Below are 25,958 nucleotides of genomic sequence, written 5' to 3' on the forward strand. Positions count from 1 at the left end.
AAAGAAAAAAGAGCAAGCCAGGAGGACTCTCTTGGGCTTAAGTAAAGGCAAAATCATCTGTGATAAAGACAGCAGGACTTGCAAGTCCTTTGTGTAGAAAGGATAACAAAAGAATAAGACGTGAAAACATTTTAATGGCAAAACATTACTCACTACAGATATGGAGGAAGAAGAGGCCTCACACGTAATTGCATCTTAATGCAAATCTCTACTAGAAATTCTTGAGTATTGCGATCAAGCAGGAAAATTACTTTATTAACACAGTTTTTAACCAGTGATAAACCATTACTTAACTCACATATTATTTAAAGTTTTAACATCTTTTAAGGTCTCTTCCAGCTCTAAGATCCTATAATTCTGTAAAAGCAGAAGCACAACTTTCCCAGATGAAGTTACTATACACTAAGAAAGAGGCAAATTTAACCTAACAGATAACTGAAATAAACACGAAAAAAAATTAAGCTCCATTTGATAATTTCCAAATATTTATTACTACCAATAGATTCAGCCTGAATTCTAAAAAGGGCATTCTAGGTTATCTCATTAACTAAAAATAAAGTAAAAACAAACACACTACTTCTTTAGTCTAAATAACTTGCTACATTTGAAAAATCATGAACTCTGGCTTCAGTAGATTGTTCTTCTGTCCAGCTTGCTTATTATTTTACCAACAAGTTTTAGAATTTCATCACGTTCAGTAACATTCCAAAAACCACAATCATTTAGCAAGTAAGACGCCCACCGATTTTAGTCCTCAGTTGGGTCTCAGAATGAGATTTTAATGTGAACTAGGCACCATACATGAAGGTTCCATTAACTTTCAGTCCCAAAGTCAAAAGAAGTTTTAACTTTTTAAAATTGGATGGTAGAATCCTACCAACTTTGCGTCACTGCAGTGAACTATATATAGGCACCCTGCTTCTACTCATTATCTTCTGACCACTTACTGCTCACTAACACTTCTTGAGAGTGGGTAGACAGAAGAAACGATGCAGAAAAAGGATCAATTTTACCAATCATCTACTTTTATTTTTAAGGTAGTTGTTTACAGGACTTTAAATTAGATTTCTGGATTAATTGAGTATTCAAATTATCCATCCCCTCCCAGTCTGTTATCAAAGCTAAAACAAGAATTAGTTTTACCAAGTTTAGGCCTCCTATTTGTTAGCTGGATGTTGAAAGGGGAAAAAAAGGAATAATCTAATTTTAAGGAAAAACAATGAGGATTCTCTTGGGACCCCCATAGCTGAACTCCCAAGACATTCGTTTATTATCCTAACAGGAGCCAAAAGGGAGAGACAGACTTCTAAACATCTAAAAGTCAGGTACACTTAAAGGCACATGGTATATACTGGCCTAGGAAAAGAAGCAGAATAAAACCACAAGATAAAATTCTGAGTATCTGAATGGATGTATCAGGTAGCAAGTAACCTTACTAGAAAGATGGTCACTGATACAGTTAAAGAGAAAGGGCCATAAAGCAAATTGTGACCGGCTTATGTCAAGGAGATACATGAAAGTACTTACAAAAAAAAAAATGAAATCTGCATTTTACTAGAAATGACTAGCTGGTATCTTGGTTTTGGTAGTGCAATAGCACCATTACAGCAAGGGTAAGCAGGTCAATCCCTTGCAAAACTTACCTTGATTGGCCCAATGGAAACAGAAGGCCCCAGAAAAGAGAGAAGCATCTGGCAGTAGCAAATTGTTTTATTTTATCTTTCTGTGGAAAGAAACTAATTTTAAATAAGAACCAGAGCATTTAAAGAATAAATATTTTTAAAGCTCATTATCTACTTAGAGCAGCTCTACTAAGAAAACAAGAAGAGCTCCTTGCTGCTTAGAGATGGAAAGAAACAGAAGAGGAATCAAAGTTGTTTCTCTATCACCTAGGGAGTTGTAAAACTTGTGTCATTCTAGAGTAACAGAATAAATGGTTCTTTTATTTAAAGAACTCCTACAGGCAGAATCTTTTGGGCCCGGTGCCTTCGAATAATGGTTTTTACACAGAATTAAGGGCTATATTCCAAAGAAGAAAATCACTTGACATTAAGCCCTTCCACTCTTAAGGTTAAGTAAAAAGAGAGAGACACAGAGCAAGCTCCTTTCTCCACTACAATTTCACCAATAACTTAAACGATCAAGGTTTAAACAATTATCAAACAGTATTAATTAGCAGAAAGATCATACCTAATTGACTGGCTTTCCAAAATATTTTGTTAGCCTAAATTTTTGAAGATTTATTGAGATACTCAAATGGAAAGAACCCAGCCACCAAAGAATATTTTTATTATAGACCCTAACAGGGGATATAAAATTACTCACGGTAAGTGAACCTGTTACCTTTCTTGGATGCTTCTCCAGGAACTCAGTTATACTGAATTCACTGAGTCAGCACTGAAACCTTTTGATGCAAATCACTCCCACAAAATGTGTTTACAATTTGTGCTGGAGAAGGTAGGGACAGCTCAAAAGCAGGAGTGCAAAAGCAATAAGCATTTAAAAAAACAAGCAAAATAGTGTAAGTGGAAAATGAACTACCTATTTGGCACTGTCCTATGAAGAATCAAATTAGAATAGAACCTCCCCACCTCCACCCCCACCACACACACACACACACACAAGAGGAAGCTATCTCAGGAATAAAATTCATTCTAAGCCAAAGGCCTAAACAATTGCTATTTTCGAATTCTATCCATTTACATGGTCCACTGACACAAATTATGTTGGCCTATCAGATATTTACTCTTAGGACACTAACTTCAATTGACATACCTGGGGAAAAATGTCATTAAACTAAAAAGCCTAGATGTACACCACTACTTAAAGAAAAAAAAAAACCTCTTTGATTTTTTGTGGTAGAAAGTAAATCTTTTATACAGAAGGCTTTTCATTACATTCAAATTTTGGTTAGCATCACGATTCAACATTTGACTTACTTGAAAACATTATTTTGGCATAAACTAATCCTTAAACAGCTGCAAATATTGAGACAGATTTTGAAATCTTGACACAATAATACCACAAGCAAAAATAAACAAACAAACAAACACAAAATACAATGAAAACATTCTTACTTGTCCCATTGGAGGCCCTCCCATAGGGGGCATCATTTGCGGCATCATTCCATGAGGTACAGGAGGCATATTTGCTCTCTGACCCATAGGGTGCATTCCCATTGGGGCATAATGCATGCCAGGGTGCCCCATCTGAAAAACAGGGACAATTTAAAAATTAGCAAGTAACAATAAACGCTTCTCAAAAATCTGATTTCAGTAAATCAGTTACATGCAGTGTCCTAACATTAGGCTGTGTGATTCAAACTATTGGGTTAGCTTATACTTTCTCATCTTAAATAAACTGCACTACACCAGTAATTAGAATGGGCTTGCAACTGACCAAATTACAGAACAACAAAGAAAAAACTAAAAGCATTAGTGGACAGCTAGATGATAGCTTTTTTTAAAAAGCACACTGGCTTGCAAAGCTCGGAGGAAATGTATGTGAAAGCCAATTTAAAAACTGTTACGGTGAAAACCGCAACTTTTTCCTATTTCACACAGACATAAAGAGAGCTAGCTATTATTTTATAACGATACGCATTATTAAACTTATTTCTAAACTTTTTTTAAGCTTTAACACTTAATTTACCAAATCAAGTCAGACGAGGGTTGGTATTATAAAACACAAACCGTACGGGCACCCAGGGACACTTCACTCCTAACAAACCAACATATAACGTCCTCATAGAATCGCTAACACAGGTAAAATTATTTCTGCCACAGTTTTTTTTTCCCAAAGAGTGAAGTCTGTCATTCAAAGACACCAAATGCAAACAACCTAATTCATCCATTTTAATGCGCTTTTATAAGAAAACTACTTTCTTTACTACTGTGTCCATTGTTCCAGGTCTTAAAACCAGGTATTATCTCCTGCCAATTCTCCCGGCTGTCCCCCCACCGCAGATACCACTACTACTGGTGAAGAGAGATTCTAGCAGCCTCTTTTAAAGTCTGCAGAATCGAGCCTCCGCCTCCCCCTCCCAGTTAAATCGGGCCTACATCTCCAAGACGTTCACCCCGCCCAAGAGCTCAGCACCTACACCGCGCATCGGTCTAGGCCAAGCCAGCCGGGAACTTCCAGGGTTCCACATCCTTCCCTTTGTGCATCCCCGCCCTCCATTTCTCTCCCTCGGAACATATCCCACCATCTCGAGCTCTTCCTTCGTCCACTCTTATCTTCTTCTCCTTTTGGAGAAAGCTTCCTGTCTCTCTGACTCCGTTTTTCATTGTGCCGCTTTCCCCCTGCCCCACCGATCCCTTACCGAGGGCCGTCTCCTCAGGAAGCCGTCAGCAGAGACCCAAGAGCTGGAGCAGAGGCTTGAGCCGGACAGTCTCCGCTCCCCGTCCCCGGGACCCTGCGAGGGAGGATGGCTCTCCATTTCACTCACCATGAGGCCTCCACGCTCGGCTCCCGTCCCCGGCCTCATCGTCGGGCTCAGACTGCTCCGCCGGCGGCCACTGCCGCTACACATACCAACAAGAAGCGATCTGAGTGGCTGGCGCCCGCTGGGGCCAAAGGTTAAAGGCTGCCCTGCGCTACGGGGCGGGACCAACGGGGCCAATAAGCTGACAGGCTTCCCCGCTGTCCAATCAGAGGGCGCTGCCGACTCGCAGCTCTGCGGCGATTCGCCGCCAGCCTCAGCCTCGCTCGGCGTCGCCTGCATGGAGGGGGGGGAGGGGGACGGAGGAAGTTTCTGCGCCGTGTCCTCTGCCGGGAAAACTCCACCAACTTCCCCCGGGGAAGGGAAGACAGCCGTGTCCCAGCTTCCCGAGCTTAGACCGCCTCACCCCGTAGGGGGTGGGGCCGTGGGGGCCTGCCACCTTCACCCCCCCGCCCGAGCTACGTACGCCCCACAAACCTGAGGCCGCCAGGGGTAGGGTAGGGCGGGGCGGGGCTGGGTAAGCAGCTTCTAGCGTTAGCGGTGGCGGGGGCCAGATGCGCGCGTGCGGTGCTCGAGGCGGAGGGGAGGGGGCGGGGAGGGCGAGAGGAGGGGCTGTTAGGCTCCGTACGCACCAGCTGGAGAGCGCGCGCCGGGGCGGAGGGGGCAGGAGGCGTGTCGAGCAGCGTGGAGGAAGTTGTGGTAGGGGTGGGGAGGACGAGGCGAAGGGGAGAGAGGGTAGGCAGTTAAGGCGAGGCGAGAGCAGCAGGCGGTGAACTGCCGTTAAGGAAGGAAGCTGGAGAAGAGTGCGAGCGTAGCGGGGAAGAAGGGAGAAAGCAATAGGTTGGGGAATGTGAATCACAGGTGCAGGGGCAGGCACTAGGACCGGGCGTCGGGAAGATGCGGCTTTGGGGCGGCTGGGGCGCGCGCTTGCTTGGAGGTGACGCGGCGGTGGCGGAGGTCTTTGGCCAGGACGAAGCACTGAAGGGAGAGGAGACTCGGCTACCTTTGGCCTCGGCTCGCCTCTCCCTGCTCCCTTTCCTGCCCCCACTCCCTCCTACTGCCCGAGGGTTGTGCCCTGGTCCAGGGTCGCCCAGTCTCCCTTCGGACCCCAGGGCACCTTCTCCGCCCCACCGCGCATCCCTGCGCACCCCTGCGCGCCAGGGCCGGTTGGTGGAGGCCGTGGGGGGCCCCGGCCGCTGATTGGCTGCAGCGGGCGCGGGGCGGGGCAGGTGGGAGACGCTCGACCTCCGCGGGCCTGGCCGTCTTTCCCGCCATGTCGTTCTCGGAGAGCGGGAGGTGCTCGGTTCCCCTGCGCCGCCGGCTGGGCACCCCTGTCCCGCTCGCTCGGCCGGCATTTCCCGCCTTCACTCAGGGGGGCGGTTGGGGAGAGGGTGAGGTCGACGAGGAGGAGGGATGTGACCAAGTGGCCCGCGACCTGCGGGCGGAGTTCTCGGCTGGGGCGTCGTCGGAGCCCAGAAAGGGCTCGCTGCTCCCTCGGGACGGGGACGGGTCTCCGGTCCTGCCCGATAAGCGCAATGGCATCTTCTCAGCGGAGGCAGGCGGCCGGGCCCGGGCTCGGCGGTGGCCGGTTCAGGTCCTCTCGATTCTGTGTTCGCTGCTGTTCGCCATCCTCCTCGCCTTCCTCCTGGCCATCGCCTACCTGATCGTGAAAGGTACTGTAGCTACGGCCATGAAAGTCTGAATAGGTTAGTAAAGTTGAGCCTGGACGTGGCTCGTGCCTTCATCACCCCCCTCCCCGTCAAAGGCCGGCAAGATGGTAGCCGCTTTCACCTACGAGTCTTCATCTGCACCTTTATTTGTTCTTGCCCTTTTGTCTTCTCTCGTATTAAAGGTCCAAGGCCCTGGTCCATCATCAGAAGACCTCTTTTAAGAAAGGGTCTTGATTAAATGGGTACTCCTAAAGAAATAGTATCAGTGTCAGCGAACACTTGGGGTGAAATATTGGCAAAATGCAGAAAAAACATCATTAAAAGAAGAGGGTGAAAAGTGTGTGTTCAATTAAAATAGGCTATACATGTTCAAAGATTTTAATCCACAAATGGTTAAAGATGTGCTATCCTCTGATTCCTCTGTACATTCACAGAATTCCTGGAGGACAAAGTTCCATCTCACAGCCCAAATTTCAACTTTTATAGATAAAATATTTAGCGCCTCTCTGTTTTGTATGGGGTTTGCAACCTAGTGTAGTGGTAAAGCTCTAGTGCAGGAGCCACACTCTGTTCTTTCTCTGATTAATAGTTTTATATTCCTGTGTCTGAGGTTCAAACATCAGCTAGATTGGAATTAAAAGAGATGTGCCTTGAAAGGCTGTCCAAAGTTTATACGGAAGTATTATATGGTTGAATATTTTATATTACAATAGAAAGAATCAGATCTGAGTTTAAATCTCATTTCTCACTCGTGTGTGACCTTGGCCAAATTACTGAAAAAAATTCAAACGAAAAGAACTACCTTAGTTTGTTGTATGAAGAGCCCCCAAAACATTGCCACTCAAGTATTACTTTCACTTCACTAAATAGAATTAAATCTGTTTAACTCCAGTTTTTATTTTTCCTCATTGCTTCCAAGCTCTTAGTGGGCTGCAGAAGGCTTTTAACAGCTTACCATGCTGCTTTTCATACAGGAGTCAGATTGCCAAGTTAATGTGCAAGTTTACCTCTTCATAAAATGGCATTGGTCGTAAATTGTCACTGTTAAATATTTGGGTGCCAGTGTTTCATTCCTCTCTGTCAGTTCCCTCCCCTTTTTTTTCACTGCAACTCTGAGAGCGTTTTGTCTTGTAGGTAGGTTCTCTTTTGCTCTGACAGATTACCTTGTATCATAAAGTCACCAAACCTGTTAAGTGGCAGTCCATTGCAGAAGACATGGATTCCTGCTTGTTTTGGAGAATGAAGAAAGCAATTGAACTCAAAACCTAGTATGTCCTGTAATTTGCATTACAGAAAATGCCTTCACACAACAACCTTAGGGGAAAAAATTGTCATTTTATATATATGGCAGTTGACTCATATAGACAGCTTGTTTACTTAGTGAAGGTCACATAGCTAGTAAATGGAATTAGAATTTGAACCCAGTTGCTGCTGACTCCACAGCACTTTGTACAACTCTACAATGTTTTCCCAGCCTTTTAGCTACTCTTCAAATTATAAAATCATCTTTTTTACCCAAGCACCTGTTTGTATTTACAGAATTGCATGCTGAGAATTTGAAGAAAGAAGCTGATGTAGACACTGGGCTTTTAGGTATGGATTTAATTGTCACTGGATTTGGTTTTGAGCTCACTTTTTTTTTTTCCAAATCATGTTTAAACTCTACAAAATTTTGGATATAATACTTAGTATATTCCCTTGTGTATTTGATTCCGTCTGGATCTTTTTCATTTATATCTGTGCTTGGTAAATTTTATTAGATTTTGTTTTATTTATGTATGGCAGGTGTGGGTGGGTATACTGATGACTAGGAAAAAGTCAGACTTCTATAGAATGCCTGTAAAATGCTATAGTTTATAAGTTTCTAGTAAAAAATTCAAGGGTTATTTATCTTATTTATTTCTCTCTGCTAAAATGATTTGAACAGTTCAGAACTTTACCTGTCCGGCATTTTTTACTTCTGTTTACTATAATTTATTTGATTGATCCTTCTAAATTGGGGGAAAAAAGTTTGAGATCCTATCCAGCGTGTCACCCTTCCCCCAGTCTTAGCTAAACTACACATTCTACCTCTTCAAGGCTAATGCCGTCATGATGATACAAAGTTTAGTCTAACTGATTTTGCACAACGGGAAACCTTTATCTTCAAATCGCAGACAAATTAGTTTGCTAGATATCCCTTGAAAACTTGTCTACGCTCTTATCAACTTCTTGCACGAGAAAACATATACTTTTTAGTTACTCATTCTATCAGTGTATGTAGTTATACTGTTTCATCTCTAAAAAACAGCCAAGATTATGAAGTTTTTCATTGCATTTGTTGATCTGTCAACTCTTAATGCCGTGGAAACAGTCTTATGAACAAGGCATGAATTCTAACTTGCTATTTAAAAGTTGGCAAGATTTCACATTTATGAAAAGAGTGAGTGGCATCTGTCATCTGCAGGAATGGCTTGTTCAATATCAAAAGGAATATAATAGGGCTTTGTCATTGCCCTGCTTTCTTTTCCACTGCCAGGTAAATAGTTTGGTATTGCTTTTAGGTGTGCTTCGTAGATACTACAGTAACAGCAAATGGGAAGATCGTTAAGTCTTTGCTCGTGACGTGAATTCACTTTCAAGATTCAGGAACAATCTCAGGAGTTAGGAGAAACTACTGTGTCTTTATGGCAAAAAAACACTGTAAACATTAGTATGGCAAAACAAAGATCCTTATTTTGATCCAGTGTTCCACTGGTCAAATGGAGAATATATTCAACATCACCTAATGGACGAATTCATTTTCCTGAGGATTAATTTTAAAGTAAGCATAGTTATGTTTATAGCAAATATACATTATAACATGTGATAGAGAATACTCTTCTCTAGCAAGAGAATAAGGTTCTTCAAAATCTATTTCAGAGAATCAGTGATTGAGATGATTAAACTGTTATAAGGTTGAGGTGACTGAGGTAACACTTGCCCTTCACTGTTCTAAGCTGGTATTCTCTCCTGTTTGGGAGAAAAATACAAGTAAATCTCTTTCCCAAATAATGTTTTGAATTGACTCCCAGCCTCTGGTTAAAAAGGCTGATGGTTGAAAAGACAGGCCTATTAGTTGTTCTCTCAAACCTTGACTTGCCTCCAACTCAGCCCTGATTTGATTAACTTAAATATCAAGAAAGATTGCTCTGAAATTATGTCCTTACCTTTTTACAATTAATATAAAAGTTTTCACATGAAGAAACAATCCAGAGTCTTTAATAAAAACTGCTGTTGAAGTCATCCATTATATACAGAAAAAGAGGAATGCAGCCTTTTATCAGTGGTAATGATTTTGTTGTGTTTCATTGTATTTATTTTGCCTTGTTTACTAGGAACCTCATAGCTAAATGTAATGTTTGACTGTCTTATATATTACTTTTTGTTTTTTGGCATGATAATTATTGTATGTACATGTTATTATCTCTATATTTCAATGATTCATGTTTCAATTTTATTGCAAACTGCCTCAATTCTTTGAAATTAGGTTGGTTTTTAGAAACAACGTGAGCACAGTAACTACTCTATCATGAAAGAATTCTCTTTCTAGATGGATTGCACACTGCAAATTTTTTTATTGCAGTTTAATCCTAGTCCAAGGTTGACATAATTCAGTAAGAGCAGATTATAGCAGTGATTTTCATTTTGGTTTGTGTAAGAATCAACTAGATTTTGTTTTAGAAAGCACCTCTAGATTTTTAGCCCAGAGTGGGTCTCAAGAATCTTGCAGGTGATTCTGTTGCACCACAGTTTGAGAAATACTTTTGCAGGCCCAGAATCTCTTTTTTCTTCCTGAGGAAGATTTGCCCTGAGCTAACGTCTCTGCCAGTCTTCCTCTATTTTGTATGTGGGTCACCACCACAGCATGGCTGCCGGCATGTGGTGTAGGTCTGTGGCCAGGAACTGAACCTGGGCTGCCAAAGCAGAGTGCACTGAACTTAACCACTAGGCCGTGGGGCTGATGCCTCAGAATCTCATTTTTTTAAAAATTTATTCAAGGGTAAAGTTCTTGAGAGTGGACTAACAAGAAATAATATATAAACCCAAATGCCTGTTAAGAAACCTAACTTCCAAAGGAGCTGAGACACTTCCATTCTCTTGTCATTTTGTGATTCTGAAAGAAATCTTCATGGGAAGCCCTGTTTATGGTTTAAAAAAGAAAAGGGTTCATGATGAGCATAGTATTAGTGCATTTGGGAGGTTAATTGATCCTAATGGCTAATAAGATTAGACTATCATAGTCTTCATCTTTACTAATGAGGTAGTCCAGCCAGGAAAGTGTGATTGATAATATCAGCTGGTTTTGGAATTCATCTCCACTGATCTCCCCTGGGTGGCATTGAAGTCACACTGCAGAGTTCTTAGGGCTTTTATTTCATAATTGTCCTGCAAACCATCCGCTACTGTAAGCCTATTTTACAGGGAAATTATTTAGTTAAAAGCACATTCTAGTTATTCCTCCATAAGGTTATTCTCAGGCCAAATTGATTATACACTAATCATGTACAACATTAAGTTCTTTCATTTTGCACATTGGCTTTTGCATGTGTCACATTTTTCTGAGTTTTATCACATTTCACACGGTCCTATTTCCAATTTTTGCATTTTTTCCCCTAATCTTAATATACGGTATCATAAAATGACCGTTTATTTGAGGCAAACCTGCAGTAAATACATAAGAAGAAATTGCCTTTAGCAGAAAATACTTAATTTAAGAGTATTGTTATCAAATTTAATGTAGGGCAGTACTTTTATATAAATGTTGTAAATAGTCAGTGCAATACAGAAAATGTAATGAGCCTTTATGGGGTTCCTTCAGTGTCTAAAAAGCTTTTGAACTTGCTCTTTGTTGCCTGTCATTCCTTGACATCTATTAGTAAACAGTTAACGTTAAGTCCCTCTTTTGGCTAGGACCTGATTGCCAGCGTCTTGCAGTGTCAAGGGCTTTTTTCATTTTTGGGCTTCCCATTTAGTTCCTGTTTTATGATTGAGATGTTTCCAGGCTTCTGCACATCTACAGAGAAGAGATGACTGACATATATTGAGTTCAATCAGAGTTGAAGCCAGCTCATTTGAAGAGTCATCAATTATTTCTTTACTACTGCAGAGTGATAAATGGGACTTTCTACCATCATAATTTCATGATGTAGAATGTTAGAAACCTGGTAGAAATTTCCAAGACAAAGGGTGTGTTGGTAAGTGAACTGTTCTCTTAGAAAGGTGCAAGTTGAGAACAACTCACTCAGTTTCTAATGTTAGTGAAAAAATGGTTGAAACCCTGAACTTGAACTTTCTAATGAACATATGAACATTGTAATTTGAGCCCACAGTCTATTAAAGAAATGATACAATGCTATCTGCAACTGGGTGAGGTCACTCAAGTATTTCATTTAAAAATTCACAAATATTACCCTGTTCTGTATCACAGTCTTTGTAAAATTGTGTATATTGCTTATTCATATGAGTAAAAGAACAATGACTAAGGCCAAAAGAAGAGAAAAACAAAATCCCAAAATGACTGAAAGGATACAACCAAAATGTTAGTGTATCTGGGTTTTGGAATTATGTTTCTTTTTTTTTTAATCTTTTTTATTGCAACTCTCAATGAGAAAAACCTTGTTTAAGGAAAAGCACAAAATTCAGTTTAGAAAAGTGTAAATAACATGTTCAACAATTAATAATAATACTATTGAACTTTTGTAGTATACCAGAAGCTAATCTTTTACATGTGTAATTACACCTAACATTCCCAAGTATCCTGCATCCGTCAATATAAATTATTTCCCTCTAAACCAAAACATAGGACAGTGTATATTAGAATTTTTATGCCATGAGATAGTTTAGGTGCATACCAAGGCAGAAACACTATGGGTTAGTGGCAGGAATTGTTGTTATGCAGCTAAATTATTAGTCATAAAATCATTACAGATCTTCTGTTAACACATAAATGCAGTAATGAGAATCACACATTGGGACCTCTAAATCTCAAGAAGTTAGTTGGTAATTGTTGGTGTAATACTGCTTAGCCCAACTTTGGTGGTCTGGAGAGATGTTTCTTATGCTAATGAGGTCAAACTTTACCTGGCATCAGAATCACCTGGAAGACTTGTTAAAACTCATTTTCACCTGGTCTAGAGTTTCTGATTCAGTAGGTATGGGATGGAGTCCAAGAATTTGCATTTCTAATAAGTTTTTAGGTAGTGCTGATGCTGCTAGTGCATGAGAACCAAACCTGACATATCAAAAAAAAAACCCTGGAGATTTTTTTTTTTAATTTACAAAATTTCAGACCCTATACTAATCTACTTAATCAAAGTTAAAATCACTTAATTGGCTGCATGCTTTAAAGCTCAGTATACTGTCAGGGTCCATTGGCTCCCTCCGCCCGCCCCCTTTTTTTTTTGTTGAGGAAGATTCATCCTGAGCTAACATCTATTGCCAACCTTCCTCTTTTTTACCTGAGGAGATTAGTCCTGAGCTAACATCTGTGCCAGTCTTCCTCTGTTTTGTATGTGGGTTACTGCCACAGCATGGCCGCCAATGAATGGTGTAGGTCCACACCCAGGAACTGAACCTGGGCCACTGAAGCAGAGCACACCAAACTTAACTAGGCCATGGGACCAGCCTCACTGAACCCTTTTTTAATTTTCTTCAGTGGTTCTATTTGTAAGAATTATTTTGTGACTTTTGTCCTTTCTTAGGGGATCTTCCAAGGAACAAAGAGAAAATCAAGTTAATACTTTTGAAAGCATAAAGCTTATTTGATCTTGAAATTACCCTATTGGTCTTTTAGACTCTTTTATAAATTTAAGGTACATTATGGGATTTTAGTGATCTTATTTTCCTATATCTTGAAACATTTTGCTATTTCATTATATTAGGAATCATTTTAATATTATTCATCTCTTGTTCTCAACTATACTAAAAAGAATAAAATAATTATGATAGAATCCTCTAGAGCAGAGGTCAGCAAACTATGATCCACAGGCCAAATCTGACCTACCTGTTATTGTAAATTGTTGTATCATAGCATAGCTTTGCCAATTGCTTTATATATTGTCTATGACTGCTTTCATGCTGCAATGGCACAATTGAGTAGTTGTGACAGAGACCTTATGGCAAGCAAAACTGAAAATATTTACTATCTGGCTCTTTTCAGAAAAATATAGTATTCTCATCCAGTTAGTCATTCAACAGGAAGGACTTGAGGCAAAAACACAAACCGTCCCCTTTTTGCTAAAAGGACGTATGACAGTATTTTTCATCTTTTATGTCTGTGGGCCCTAATTTATTTGATATTGTTTGTAAGTGGACAAATACTAAAGGGAGGTGTGTATACAAAGGTGATTGGAAAGAAATGGAAAAAAAATCATTGGATCATTCAAATTGTCTATAAATCTAAAAACAAAAATTTTATGTTTCTTTTTTAAATTTTTTTTATGTTTCATTTCGTGTTTTGCAAATTATGGAGCAAAGAAGATAGGTTCTCTCTTTACCAAAATGATAAACCATGAAAGGTTTAAAAAATTCCTTCAAGCATTGTGTTTTGATAATGCAAGTACAAAAAAAAGCAACACTCACGATAAGCTGTAACGAATTAAAGATGTACCCGAAGGCTGGAATCAGTGTTTACAAGGTGGTTATGTTCCAGATTCATGTATGAAGTTAGGAAGCGATTATTTGCATTTAGAGGACATGCTCATTTCAAGTGTCTGTGTCTTTAAAACCAGGGAAATTCAGAATAAAAATTTGGGTTCACTCTATTTATATTTTAAAATTTCTAACCAGTTTTTTTTCACTTTTTTTATTTTTCTGTAAATTGTTCATCAGATAACTTAAAAATAAGGAAAAGTTGTGTTGCACCCAGAAGATAGTGTTAACTCTTTTCCCTATTATACTGAAGATTACAAGATTCAGAGGAGGATATAGGTGTAACATGATTTGCCTTGAGTTAATTGTTTAAAGATGAGTGATGGGTATATGGGATTTCATTGTACTCTTCCCTCTACTTTTGTAAGGATATTTGAAATTGTCTGTAATAAAAAAGCTTTTTTAAAGTTTCCCGTAAGAATCTGATGATTTCCAACATGGCTGGAAACTACTGATGGTATTTATTTTTCTAGTTTCAGTCGCTTTGCTTGTCATAATGTGCCCTGGTTCCACTTTTCTTACCTTTTTCAGCAAGACTGGGAGTGGAATTACTGAATTATAGGTGGATGGGCAGTTGGTGGAGACCTTTGCCAGTGGAGCTGTTATGCACCCACTGTGTTCAGGTGGCACCGGCAGGGGAGGAACAACCCCTTTCCTCTGCTCCTGCTCTTGGAAATAATAAGTGTGAAGATTCAAGGCTGTCTAGCTTTCTGACTTAACCTGTAGAGAGACACATTGCTCGAGGGATTTGAAGACTTGAGCTATCAATGGAATGTGGTTTAGTTTATTGAGAATACTAAATTATTTAAAAAGCTGTCATCCTCCTAAGTTAGAAAATTATAGAATCTGATAAGTTTGCAAACATTTGTTTACATAAACGTGTAAAAATTGTTGATTAGTTTTATGCATGAGTACTTCCAAGCTTTTATTAGTAGCCAGCTGGTTATAGATTTTACAACTTTTAAAATTACCTAAATGTTAAATTAATTTTCACTTTTAATTTTATAAATTAATTATATAAGTAATATAGTCTCACTAGGGGAAAAAAGTTCCAACATTTAAAGCAAAGTGTCCCACTAATCTACTTGTATTATATTTTCACATCTTTTTCTATTCATTTATATACATGATAATTTACAATATGTGGTTTTGTCACTATTGCAGAAAAAGCATAATTGGCATCATGGATGTTCTGCAGCTTTATTAAAATGTCTTAGAGTTCATTCTGTGCCAGTATACATAGATCTGCCTCAATCTTTTTCACTACTGCATTGTATTTCATAGTCTACCAGTTTATTTAAATGTTTCAAGTGTCAGAAGCTCTAAAATGGGACTTGGTAATTATCAATGTACTGTCGCATTTAGTCCCATTGTTTACCTATGGCAGGAATAAGTTTTATGAAGAATGTGTACTTGATACATGACAGTATTTAATAAGAAACCTCTCCCGTTGTGGCAACATGGGAGGTTTTTTGGTTTTGTTTTGTTTTTTCTGATTGTTTCTTCGTATGTGTGCAAACTACTGCCTCCAGATCTCTGCCTTCGTAAAACTTCTGAAATTGCTAAATAAAATTTAAGATATTTGGAACATATAGTAATCTTTGCTGGAAGCTTTTATATAAATACAGAAAGCTGCCAGCATATTTTTAGAAAAGTAACTACACTTTGAAACCAAAATCACATATTTTGAAGAATGAACCCAAATAGAATATACCATTAGATAAGTGAGTATAAAACTCCAGCAGAGGGATTGGCATGGGGATTTTTCACCTACCCCCATCTTTGCTAGGTGAAAATATTGAGTCCAAGAGGCTTCACTTGATGGAAGAGATGAGCTTCCATTGTTTCATCAACTGGTGAAAACTGAGCTGTAGTGGAAATGGATGTATGTATGTGTGTATTTTAAAGGCCTGTATCCTTTGCTACAGCAGTTCTTCCTCCAGAAGTTTGTTACAGACATCCTGGTACAACTGCACAGTTTAGTACAAGAATGTTACTTGTAGCACTGTTTTTAATAGTGAAAAGCTGGAATAATAAAAATATGCAGGAATTATGGCTCTATGTACTGACATGAAAGGTCTCCAACATTGTTATGTGAAAAAAAAAGCAAAGTGCAGGACAATTTTTCTGGTGAAAATCCCTTTCAATGGTAAATAAACTGAGAAAATATATATATACTGTTCATTGCTTGTACATAACTAGCTCCATACGTCTATCTACATTGCTTAGATAGCTATAATTTTTAGAAAACATGCACACAGAACTCATAACTGATTGCTTTTAGGAGTAGAGTTGGGGAAGGACGACTTTAACTTAATTTTTATACGCTTTTGTACTTCTTAAAAATTATGTTAACTCTTAGTAAAATAGCTTTACAAAACATTGATTGTCAAATTTTTAGCTTCAGTATTCTGGAGACAGGGACTTGTTACAAATTTAGTTGTTGGCAGTTGCCAGCTTCTGTGGCTTTTCTGCTTGTTCATAAACAAATTGAGTAATTTTCAGAAGCATAAGCATTTGTAGACCACAATACTGCAGTGTACTTTTTTAGCCCTGTCAGTGTGACCTTGCTTTTATCAGTGATGTAACTATTCAACAGTTGAAAATGAATATAAAATAATTAAAATGCTCAAGGTGAGGCAAACAGATTATGGAATAGTAGTTACTTCTGGAAACTCAAGAATATTCTTGTCTTAAATTTGGTAAACTGTTTATTAAAGTACCTGAGTGAAAAAGCTTGATGGGCTTTCGAGAGCCTCACATTTAGTTATTTTTTAATGTTATTTTGTGTCTTTCTCACTTTTTTTGATATTTAAAAGTTTCCATTATTCCACAGCAGTTCTCAAACAGAAACTTGATTTTTAATAAATAACAGCTATTTGGCAGTATAGCCACCTTTAAGTTGTTGTATACTAAGAAATCTTATAATTTCTGTTTTGATCCTTTATCTCACTGGGTTGTCAGGAGGGTTGTACTTCAGTCTCTACTAAGGTTCTGTCTACCCAGTCCCAGATGGGGTTAGGGTTCTAGATGCTGACACTGTGCCAGGGTATTGGGATGGGGTGCAATCTAGTCCTCAACACATTTGCTGAAATGAGTTACCTCTGAAACATCTTGCATTCTGCTCAGGATGGCCTTTCAGATGTAGTACCTTCCAGCCACGTGACTAGCTGCTGTTTCTGTGCCCTGCTTAGGGCAGAGGCATTTGGAAGCTTGGCTCTAGGCCCACCTGCCAAGATACTGTACAGCTATGATCCCTCTCTGGTGTTGTGTGGCCTCTTCTGCATGGCTCTGACAGGAAGCCCCAGCAGCAGTAGTCCCACCCTGTATACACACACAAGTGCAAACGTACACACACAACACACTTTTTTCAAACCAGGGGAATCTTTCTTGCCTGTAGGGAAAGCCCTCATTCTCTTTCTCCCTGTTCTACACAAAAATTTTATCTGTACCCCAATCAACTTAATTGTCCTTAGTGTCTATTCAAGGCATTTTGTGTTTATCTATCCTCCTGTTTCTGTCTTTTCTAGTTCCCCTAATTATTTTGCAACATAAAAACCAAAGAGATGCTTGGGCTATTTCTCATTTCTTCTTTGCCACATCCTTCTTCTGGGACAGGAAACACAGAGTCTGTTATCTCTTTAAAAGGGGGTAAGGAAAAGGGAAATATCAGGAGAAAAAATTAGGTTAATCTTTCAAAAATACTTTGCTACAGTTTTTCTTAATGCTCAATTGCCCTGAGATTGTCTTTTAGCAGTTTTATCAGTCTGTTACCAGCTTTCAGATGGTTTGAAAACAGTCCAATCACGTATTTCTTTTTTTTTTTTAAAGATTTTATTTTTTCCTTTTTCTCCCCAAAGCCCCCCCCCCGGTACATAGTTGTGTATTCTTCGTTGTGGGTTCTTCTAGTTGTGGCATGTGGGACGCTGCCTCAGCGTGGTCTGATGAGCAGTGCCATGTCCGCGCCCAGGATTCGAACCAACGAAACACTGGGCCGCCTGCAGCGGAGCTCTCGAACTTAACCACTCGGCCACGGGGCCAGCCCCCAATCACGTATTTCTTACCTGCTTCTTGCTAAAATAAAGGCACCTGTGGTTGTGCATTTTGTGCGGCTGGGAAATATGGTAATTCTTAGGTCATTCTCCACTGTGGGGTCCTCAGCCTTTCCTTCCTCCCTGTACTACTGAGGCTTGGGGCACACACTCATCAGTAGTGGTGGCTTAGTGAACTGTCTTAATGAGGCAGTTTGAATGCGTATCTAAAAACCTTCAAATTAATTTATTTGCTCTGTTGTCACTTTGTTTATTTCCCCTATTCTTCCACATTTCAACCCTTTCCCCTTTTCTTGAGTCCCGTATAGAACTATGCTTTTGACTTGATTTCTTTGAGAAAATGCAGTTCCAATCTGACCAGAAATAAAATCTAGCATCCCAGTCCATTTATAAATTGAGAATTAACTTTTGTTCATATACTTAGCTAGGTTAAAGAATCAGATTGGAGGGCCGGCCCCATGGCCAAGTGGTTAAAGTTCCTCATACTCCACTTTGGCGACCTGGATTCGCGAGTTCAAATCCTGGGTGTGGACCTACTCCACTCGTCAGCCATGCTGTGGAGGCATCCCACATACAGAGTCGAAGAAGACTGGCACAGATGTCAGTTCAGGGCGAATCTGCCTCACCCAAAAGAGAAAATAATGAGATTAGGTTTAAAACGTTTGTAGGAAAGCTGTAAAGAATAGACACTCTAAAGTTGATTCATATGTCAAAAGTGCATGGTATGGTGCCAGCTCCAGTGGCATGGTGGTGAAGTTCAGTGTACTCCACTTTGGCATCCTGGTTCAGTTCCCAGTCGTGGACCTACACTGCTCTGTTAGTGGCCATGCTGTGCTGGCAGCCCACATAACTAAAAAATAGAGAAAGATTGGCATGGATGTTAGCTAAGGGCAAATCTTCCTCAGCAAAAAAAAAAAAGCATGGTATGGAAAGAAAGGAATCACTTAGTACTAAGTAATGAAAGTCAGCAAGCTCTGATTCACAAGGGTAAATGAAAAATGTGAAGATGTTTTTAACAGTGAGGTGTTTTAACCATTTTTCTATAGTTGAATTTTATAAAACTGAAGAATTATATTCTTACGTTTAATTTGTACTCTTTTCACATATTAAATTATAATTGATTTGAAGTATTCGTTGATATGACTTCTCATTGTGCTTTAGTATTTTATGCTTCTACATAGGATAGCTTATACTAAGCTCAAATCTCCTATCATTTGCATATAATTCAGGAGATCAGAAATACACATGATCTTTTTTGAAGATGACAATACTGGTTCAATTTAAATTGCTTTGATGTTAATAATTCAGGTTTTTCCCCCTCTTCCCATTAAGGATTCTGGACGCTACTTATAATATCCCTAACTGCCGGATTCTCCTGCTGCAGCTTTTCTTGGACGGTGACTTACTTTGATTCTTTTGAACCAGGAATGTTTCCTCCTACTCCTCTTTCACCTGCCAGGTTCAAGTAAGTATTCCTGTTTCCTCTTGTTTATTTTTTAACCCATCCCAGCTCTGTCGAAAATAGTAAAATAGAAGCAAGAGGCTGCTTATTTGTAAGATAATATGTTGAGACCCGAGACCGCAGTCTTTAATCTGTAAAATACCAAATGACACAAGGTTTTCAGCTTGGCTTAGCCTTTAGATAAATGGAAAATATTTAAAATTCCATGTGTAGATAATGCAATGGTTTTTTAAAAATTTAAAATTCAAGAAATGATCTAAGAAGTAATTTGTTCTTTTGGGATGGAATTTCATTTAAAACAGTTTATGAAGGTTACTTTAATATCAGCAATGTGGAAGTTTCACAAGATTCATGTATAAATGGTCAGACTTTATTACAGCTTAATAATTGGATTGGATTTTTCCTCAGATTTAAATTTTTGTGATAATTAGCAAGGATTTATGGCACCCAGTCTATATGTCTAGCGTAGATTTGATGCATTTCATAGTGGAACAATAATAATTTCTTTGGTCTGTATTTTCTGTGTTTCAAAGAGTTTCAGAAGTTCAGTAGGTTGTGTCCTAATCTAGGAAAGGTAAGGTTTTAAATATAAATTTCCATATAGAGCGTCTACCTCTGGTGTCTTCTACAAACTGGGGGGAAAGGATGAAGAGTAGAAAATAAATTATTAAAGATCTGTGTATTCTCAGAGTGTTATAGTTGTTACTGTTGTTATTACTACCAGCTCCAGCTTAGTTCATGGACAGCTTGTAGAGATAAAATAAGAAAATCTATTTGAGGGACTCTATAAATATGCAGTTTAATACTAATGATAGTTATTAATAATCATTGTTACAACTGGCCTCCATTATTAGTAAACTCATAAAATTTTCTGTCTTATAAATATATCTTTAAAAATTTTGGCTTCACTTCAAATGAAAGGTGTGTGTCCAAATCATATACTTGCCAATAAATTTTGTGTGTGTATTTGAGGTGGATAATGATTAATTAATAATCCAATTGACCAAGTTATACTTAACAATGCAGTACTGTCCCATAGTTTACATGGCTACCATTCAGTTGGAAAGTTTATTTTGCTAAGTGATAGAGTGTTCAGCTCAAATTTGTATTGTTGCTCCCTGTTGACATCAATTACTTTAACACGGGGTATGAGTCTAATATGGATAATATACTGAGACTCCTTTCATAAATCACAAAAAAACTTAATCTCATTTGTTTCTTTTACTTATTTATATCTCACCTCTCCCCTGAATTCCAGCCCTACATTTCCAGCTATTTAGTAGATCTTGCAACCTGAAGTTTAGAAAGCATCTTGCACTTAGAATTATTAAAACTCTTGTCTGTCTTAAAGACATCAGTATCCACCCACTTATCAAGGATTGAAACTCTTATTCACTATATTTATCCCTTCAGCAAGTCCAGTCATTTCTGCCTTTTGAAATGTTAGTGGAGTATTTTGTCTTTGCACCCCCAGTGTTTTTGCCCTATTTAGGGCCTTGGCCAGCATACTTGACTCCCTGGTCTCCCCTACTCCAAGCTGTCACTCTTCTGATTTGTCCAGTATATTGTTACCTTTCTAGAAATAGATCTTAGTCACAGCTTTCCCTTGTTTGAAAGTCTTCAGTGGCTTTCCCACTGCCTTAAAAATAAAGTCCTAATTCCCAAGTACAGCATAGCAATCCTTCCCCAAGTGACCCTGCTCTGCTTTTCCAACTTTACCTTCAGCTATTTTTCCAAAGCACCCTATACTGTAGCCACATATCAGATTACCTTGGCATCCCCCAAATAAACTACATACTTCAAAAAAAATTATTATTTTTTTGGTGAGGAAGATTGTCCCTTAGCTAACATCTGTTGCCAATCTTCCTCTTTTTTGCTTGAGGAAGATTGTCACTGAGCTAACGTCTGTGCCAGTCTTCCTCTATTTCGTATCAGGGATGCTGTCACAGCATGCTTGATGAACTGTGCGCAGGCGTGTGCCCAGGATCCAAACCTGTGAACCGTGGGCCGCCGAAGCGGAACCTGCAAACTTAACCACTGTGCCACCATGCTGCACCCTAAACTGCATACTTTTGAGATGCCACGACTTCACCCTTGCTGCTGTTCTCTCTTCCTAGAATGTCACTTTCCCTCTCAGCTTCTCTTCCACCGCTGCCAGAATTCATAAGCGTCATAGATGTTAGAAACTTTTGGAATTTTCTAGAGAAAAGCATTTCAGTGTTCTCTTAAAGATCTGGAATTCTGAAGGCATTTAACTAATTTCTTAAAAATTAGCTTTGGATGGCTGGCCCCTTAACGGAGTGGTTAAGTTTGCACGATCTGCTTTGGTGGCCCAGGGTTTCGCCAGTTCGAATCCTGGGTGTGGACGTGGCACCGCTCGTCAAGCCATGCTGAGGCGGTGTCCCATCTGCCACAACTAGAAGGACACACAACTAAATATACACAACTATGTACCGGGGGGCTTTGGCAAGAAAAAAGGAAATAAAATCTTTAAAAAAAAAAAAATTACCTTTGCATTATTTTAAGCTGGAAGCAGTAGTGGTGGACCTCAATTTTCAATGTGTTTATTAGTCATTCAGTTTTATCATGAGATAGTGTCAGATCAGAAACTTAGATTACATATTTGTTAATACAGCCTTAAAAATACAATTTTGAAATATATACATTATATTGCGTATATATTTGAATTCCTTTCAATATGTAGATAGGGATAAGTTAATTTTACATATGATAAATCAGCTATTAAATATCTCATGGAATCAAACTATAATTTAAAATTGTATGTTAATAGAAGCACAGTCCAAAAGAGACATATAATAAATATAGTGATAGTTGATCACATATTAACAGAAACCACCGACCAAAAAAAGGCATTTTGTGTAGTGGTAATTGATGAAATTGAGTTTTATAGTGAAAACTCTGCCCTCTAGTGCTTGTAGAAAATAATGCAATTACTTCAAGAGATAATCAGAAAAAGTATATTCTCTCTGTCACCAGTAGAGTGAGTGCTTATACAGGGAAACAACTTCTCTACCTTTTGAAAAAGCTGAAGTCTTTTCAGACTTTATTTTCTTAGAAATCAGGTTGATGTATTTTATTAATTTGTAGCATCAGACTTTCATAAAAATATCTTTGTAACAATTTATATACTCTTCTTACCTAAAGTAAAGCATGATGTTAATACAAATATTTTTCGGGGCTGGCCCCGTGGCCGAGTGGTTAGGTTCTCGCGCTCCTCTGTAGGCGGCCCAGTGTTTTGTTGGTTCGAGTCCTGGGTGCGGACATGGCGCACTGCTCATCAAGCCACACTGAGGCAGCGTCCCACATGCCACAGCTGGGAGGACCCACAGCTAAGAATGTACCACTATGTACCGGGGGGCTTTGGGGAGAAAAAGGAAAAAATAAAATCTTTAAAAAATATATATATATTTTTCCTGATTTTATAAAAGTAATACAAGTTTTGTTGAAAATTCAAAAAGAAAAATAATCGAAAAAGCCATAATTAGAGAAAGTGACTGCCAATGTTTTAATGTATATTTTTCCATTCTTTGCACATTTTAAAAATTAAAATTAAGATCACAATATACATGTTGTTTTGTAATCCATTTTTTATTTATCATTATATTGGAACATTTTTCCGTTCAGTATTTCTTTTGAATTTTCAATGTTTTGAATACCAGTCATTATATATGACCAATCATTGTCTCAATTTAGTTTTTAAAAGGGAAATCTAATATAAATGGTAGCTGGATTCTAAAATAATTTATCAAACAGGGATCTGTTTAACTATTTAGAAACTAAAGAAAGGCAAGATAATTAAAACATCATAAAATGAAAGACTTTCTAAGATTAGGATTGTTATTAAAAATATTCCCTGTTTCCAGCTCCATGACTATCAAACATAGAGTAAAATAATCCTGTCTAATTGGTGTCTTAAAAAAATCTTTTGCTCTCTTTTGCAGCCTTAAACACATGGGCTTTATTTTTTTTAGCAAACTAATTAGTGGAAGTAGAAAACAAATTAAAAAGACCATGTTTACTATAGCTATCAATTAGTTGTGTTTCCCTAGAAACGTATAAACTCCTTGAGGGAATAAAAAAATAAGCTTTATTGATGGTTAGTAAATATTAGATGAAACATTTAATGAAATTAGAATTTGGATCAATAATTCATTAGAGGAGTTAAAATTTTTTTCATACTTCTATATTTGTTAGCTATTATCTTAGTTTAGGCTGCTATAACAAAGTGTCATAAACTAGGTGGCTTATAAACAACAGAAATTTATATCTTTTCCAGTTCTAGAGACTGGAAGTCCAAGATCAGGGTGCCAGCATGGTCAGGTTCTGGTGTGGGCTGTCTTCTGGGTTGCACATGGCCGCCTTCTCATTGTTTCCTCACGAGGCAGAGCAGAGAGAGGAAGCAAGCTCTTTGTGACTCTTATAAGGGCGCTAATCCCATTCATGAGGGCTCAACTCTCAGACTTCGTCTAATCCTTATTACCTCCCAAAGGCCCCACCTCCTAGTACCATCACACTGCAGGGTAAGGTTTCGACATATGAATTGGGGAGCGGGGAAGGGGGGTCGACACAAACATAATCCATAACAGCTATAGCTTAGAAACTTTCACTTTTAAATAAGCACAAGACCTTTAAGAAATACAAGATAGTTAAATAACTTTGCAAAGTATATTTTCAGACAGGTACTTAATGGACTTCAAAAGGCATATTTTTAAGAAAAGTGGTCATGCTGACTTACTTTGCAAACTTTGCTGAGTTAAAAGGTATACTGCAATGTCATATATACAAACTTCTCTGTTGGGAAGCAGTCATTTTTTTGGTGTTTTTGGATCAATTACACTTTTAAATTATTGTCTTAGTTATTTCTGAAAATCTGTTATAGTGTTAAAGAACAAGAGGCAGAGGCAGTAATTTTAGATTCGTTGTAGTATCTATGTAGGCATTCCCCACTTCTCATTAGTTTTCCTTCTTCATTCATTGGGTCTTGTCACTGATTTCCAAGCAGGCAAATACAGTCATGCACCACATGACAATATTTCAGTCAACAACGGACTGCATATATGATTGTGCTCCCATAAGGTTAGTACCATATGGCCTAGATGTGTAATAGGCTATACCATCTAGGTTTGTATAAGTACACTCTGTGATATTTGTACAACCACAAAATCACCTAATGACATTTCTTAGGACATTTCCCTGTTGTTGAGCGACACATGACTGTATAACAGTGTGTTTGTAATTATTATTTCACGTTGTGATGATCTGCTTTAATTATAGTCTCCAGGAAGTAATGTATCTAAGTAGAAGAGAGCTCAGAGATTGAAAGAATCGTGGAGTTCTTTCTAGGCTGGGCTGGTGGCAGCACCAGAAGTTTCATTTACATCCTCCTGATAGGAGAGGAAGTTAGGTACGGATAGGAGATGTGCCTTGAAGCTGTGTTTTTCCTAACAAGTACATCTTTTTAACAAATATTTTAGGATTGCTAACGATGCTTTAGAGGTTCCTATTAAAGATTATGGGGGAACTAAGTCCCTGCTGAGTCCTCTTTAGGTTGTCATTCATCTGGGTGATCCAGTTTTTAACAGAGAAACTGAGTCCCAGGGAATTTAAGAAACTTTCACAAAGTGAAATAATTTGCATGTAGCGTAGCTAGCATGTGACTCTACATTTATTGTTTTTGTTTGCCCTGCCAGCTAGCCCACCTCTTCTGCCTTATGAGATGAATCAACAGGAGGAATTTCACTAATTGAAACAGTATCACTGTGAGCTTTTGCTATGTGACAGTTTTGCCCTCACAGTATTGTTAAATCCAATCAAAATCTGCTCTTAACATCTTACTGTCTTTGTTCTCTCCTTCATTGTTTTCTCCCAGTGACCAGTGTTCTGCACTTGAGACTGCAGGCCACCTTTCACATTACCTGTGCACAAGCCCCATCTAGTGGAGCAGTGATGTAGCTGCAGGTTTATAGTTGTTCAGCATGCTAAAAAAGAAACCACTCTGATTATAATAGATCCTGCCGGGGATAGAAATGTTATTTTTTTTATAGCCTTGAAATAAATTTAGTGGAAAAATGATAGTGTAAGGGGGTCTAACAAAAAGCACAGTGTAGAAAACTCATTAATTTTGTAATTCAGTCAAAATATTTAGTAACAGTGATATGAAAAATAGTGAAATGTCATTAAATTTGTCTACCTTATAGTACTTTTATGTAGAGTCAGAGGTCAAGGGCCAATATTCTTCAAGTTAAGGGCGTTACTTCATTACACTCAATGGTGATAATCACAAAAGTCTTATTGCTGGCACTAGAAAATGTTCATTTTTTAGATCAATGTTCAAATTTAACGGTATATACTCCTATAACCTTCAAGCCAAGAAGTTAACTTTGTAGGGGTAGCACCATTATTTTGCACTGGAAATATGCACGGAGACTTACTTCCAAGGAGGAAACATCAGTGTTTGTATTTAAAGTTACTGAGGGTAGGCTAACTGCTATAGAAATCAAGTGTTACACGAAATTTCAGATTTTTTTTTTTTTAAGATTTTATTTTTTCTTTTTTCTCCCCAAAGCCCCCCGGTACATAGTTGTATATTCTTCCTTGTGAGTCCTTCTAGTTGTGGCATGTGGGACGCTACCTCAGCG

General features: G+C 38.6%; 2 protein-coding genes across 13 annotated transcripts in view; one reads left to right on the forward strand and one right to left on the reverse strand.

Moving 5' to 3' along the window:
* Nucleotides 1-5,343, reverse strand: part of PRPF40A (pre-mRNA processing factor 40 homolog A) — a 54,533-nt gene extending 49,190 nt beyond the window's left edge. For 4 of the 12 annotated variants that reach the window (XM_070579805.1, XM_070579803.1, XM_008529596.2 and 1 more), the window contains exons 1-2: nt 4,451-4,726; nt 3,078-3,209 (exon numbers count right to left, since the gene is read on the reverse strand). In XM_070579805.1, the coding sequence (XP_070435906.1) occupies nt 3,078-3,209; nt 4,451-4,726 (408 nt within the window). Of the gene's footprint in view, nt 1-1,643; nt 1,724-3,077; nt 3,210-4,324; nt 4,809-4,921 lie in introns of those variants that run through there. The other 8 variants (XM_008529595.2, XM_008529593.2, XM_070579806.1 and 5 more) reach the window with 7 other exon arrangements.
* The window catches only part of ARL6IP6 (ARF like GTPase 6 interacting protein 6), a 35,890-nt gene continuing 15,077 nt past the window's right edge, over nt 5,146-25,958 (forward strand). Inside the window, exons 1-3 of the mRNA XM_070579810.1 lie at nt 5,146-6,117; nt 7,654-7,707; nt 19,170-19,302. Of these exons, the coding sequence (XP_070435911.1) occupies nt 5,718-6,117; nt 7,654-7,707; nt 19,170-19,302 (587 nt within the window). The 5' untranslated portion in view covers nt 5,146-5,717. The remainder of the gene's footprint in view (nt 6,118-7,653; nt 7,708-19,169; nt 19,303-25,958) is intronic.

This window comes from Equus przewalskii, chromosome 17 (assembly GCF_037783145.1).
Source record: "Equus przewalskii isolate Varuska chromosome 17, EquPr2, whole genome shotgun sequence".
NCBI classification, from domain to species: Eukaryota; Metazoa; Chordata; class Mammalia; order Perissodactyla; family Equidae; genus Equus; species Equus przewalskii.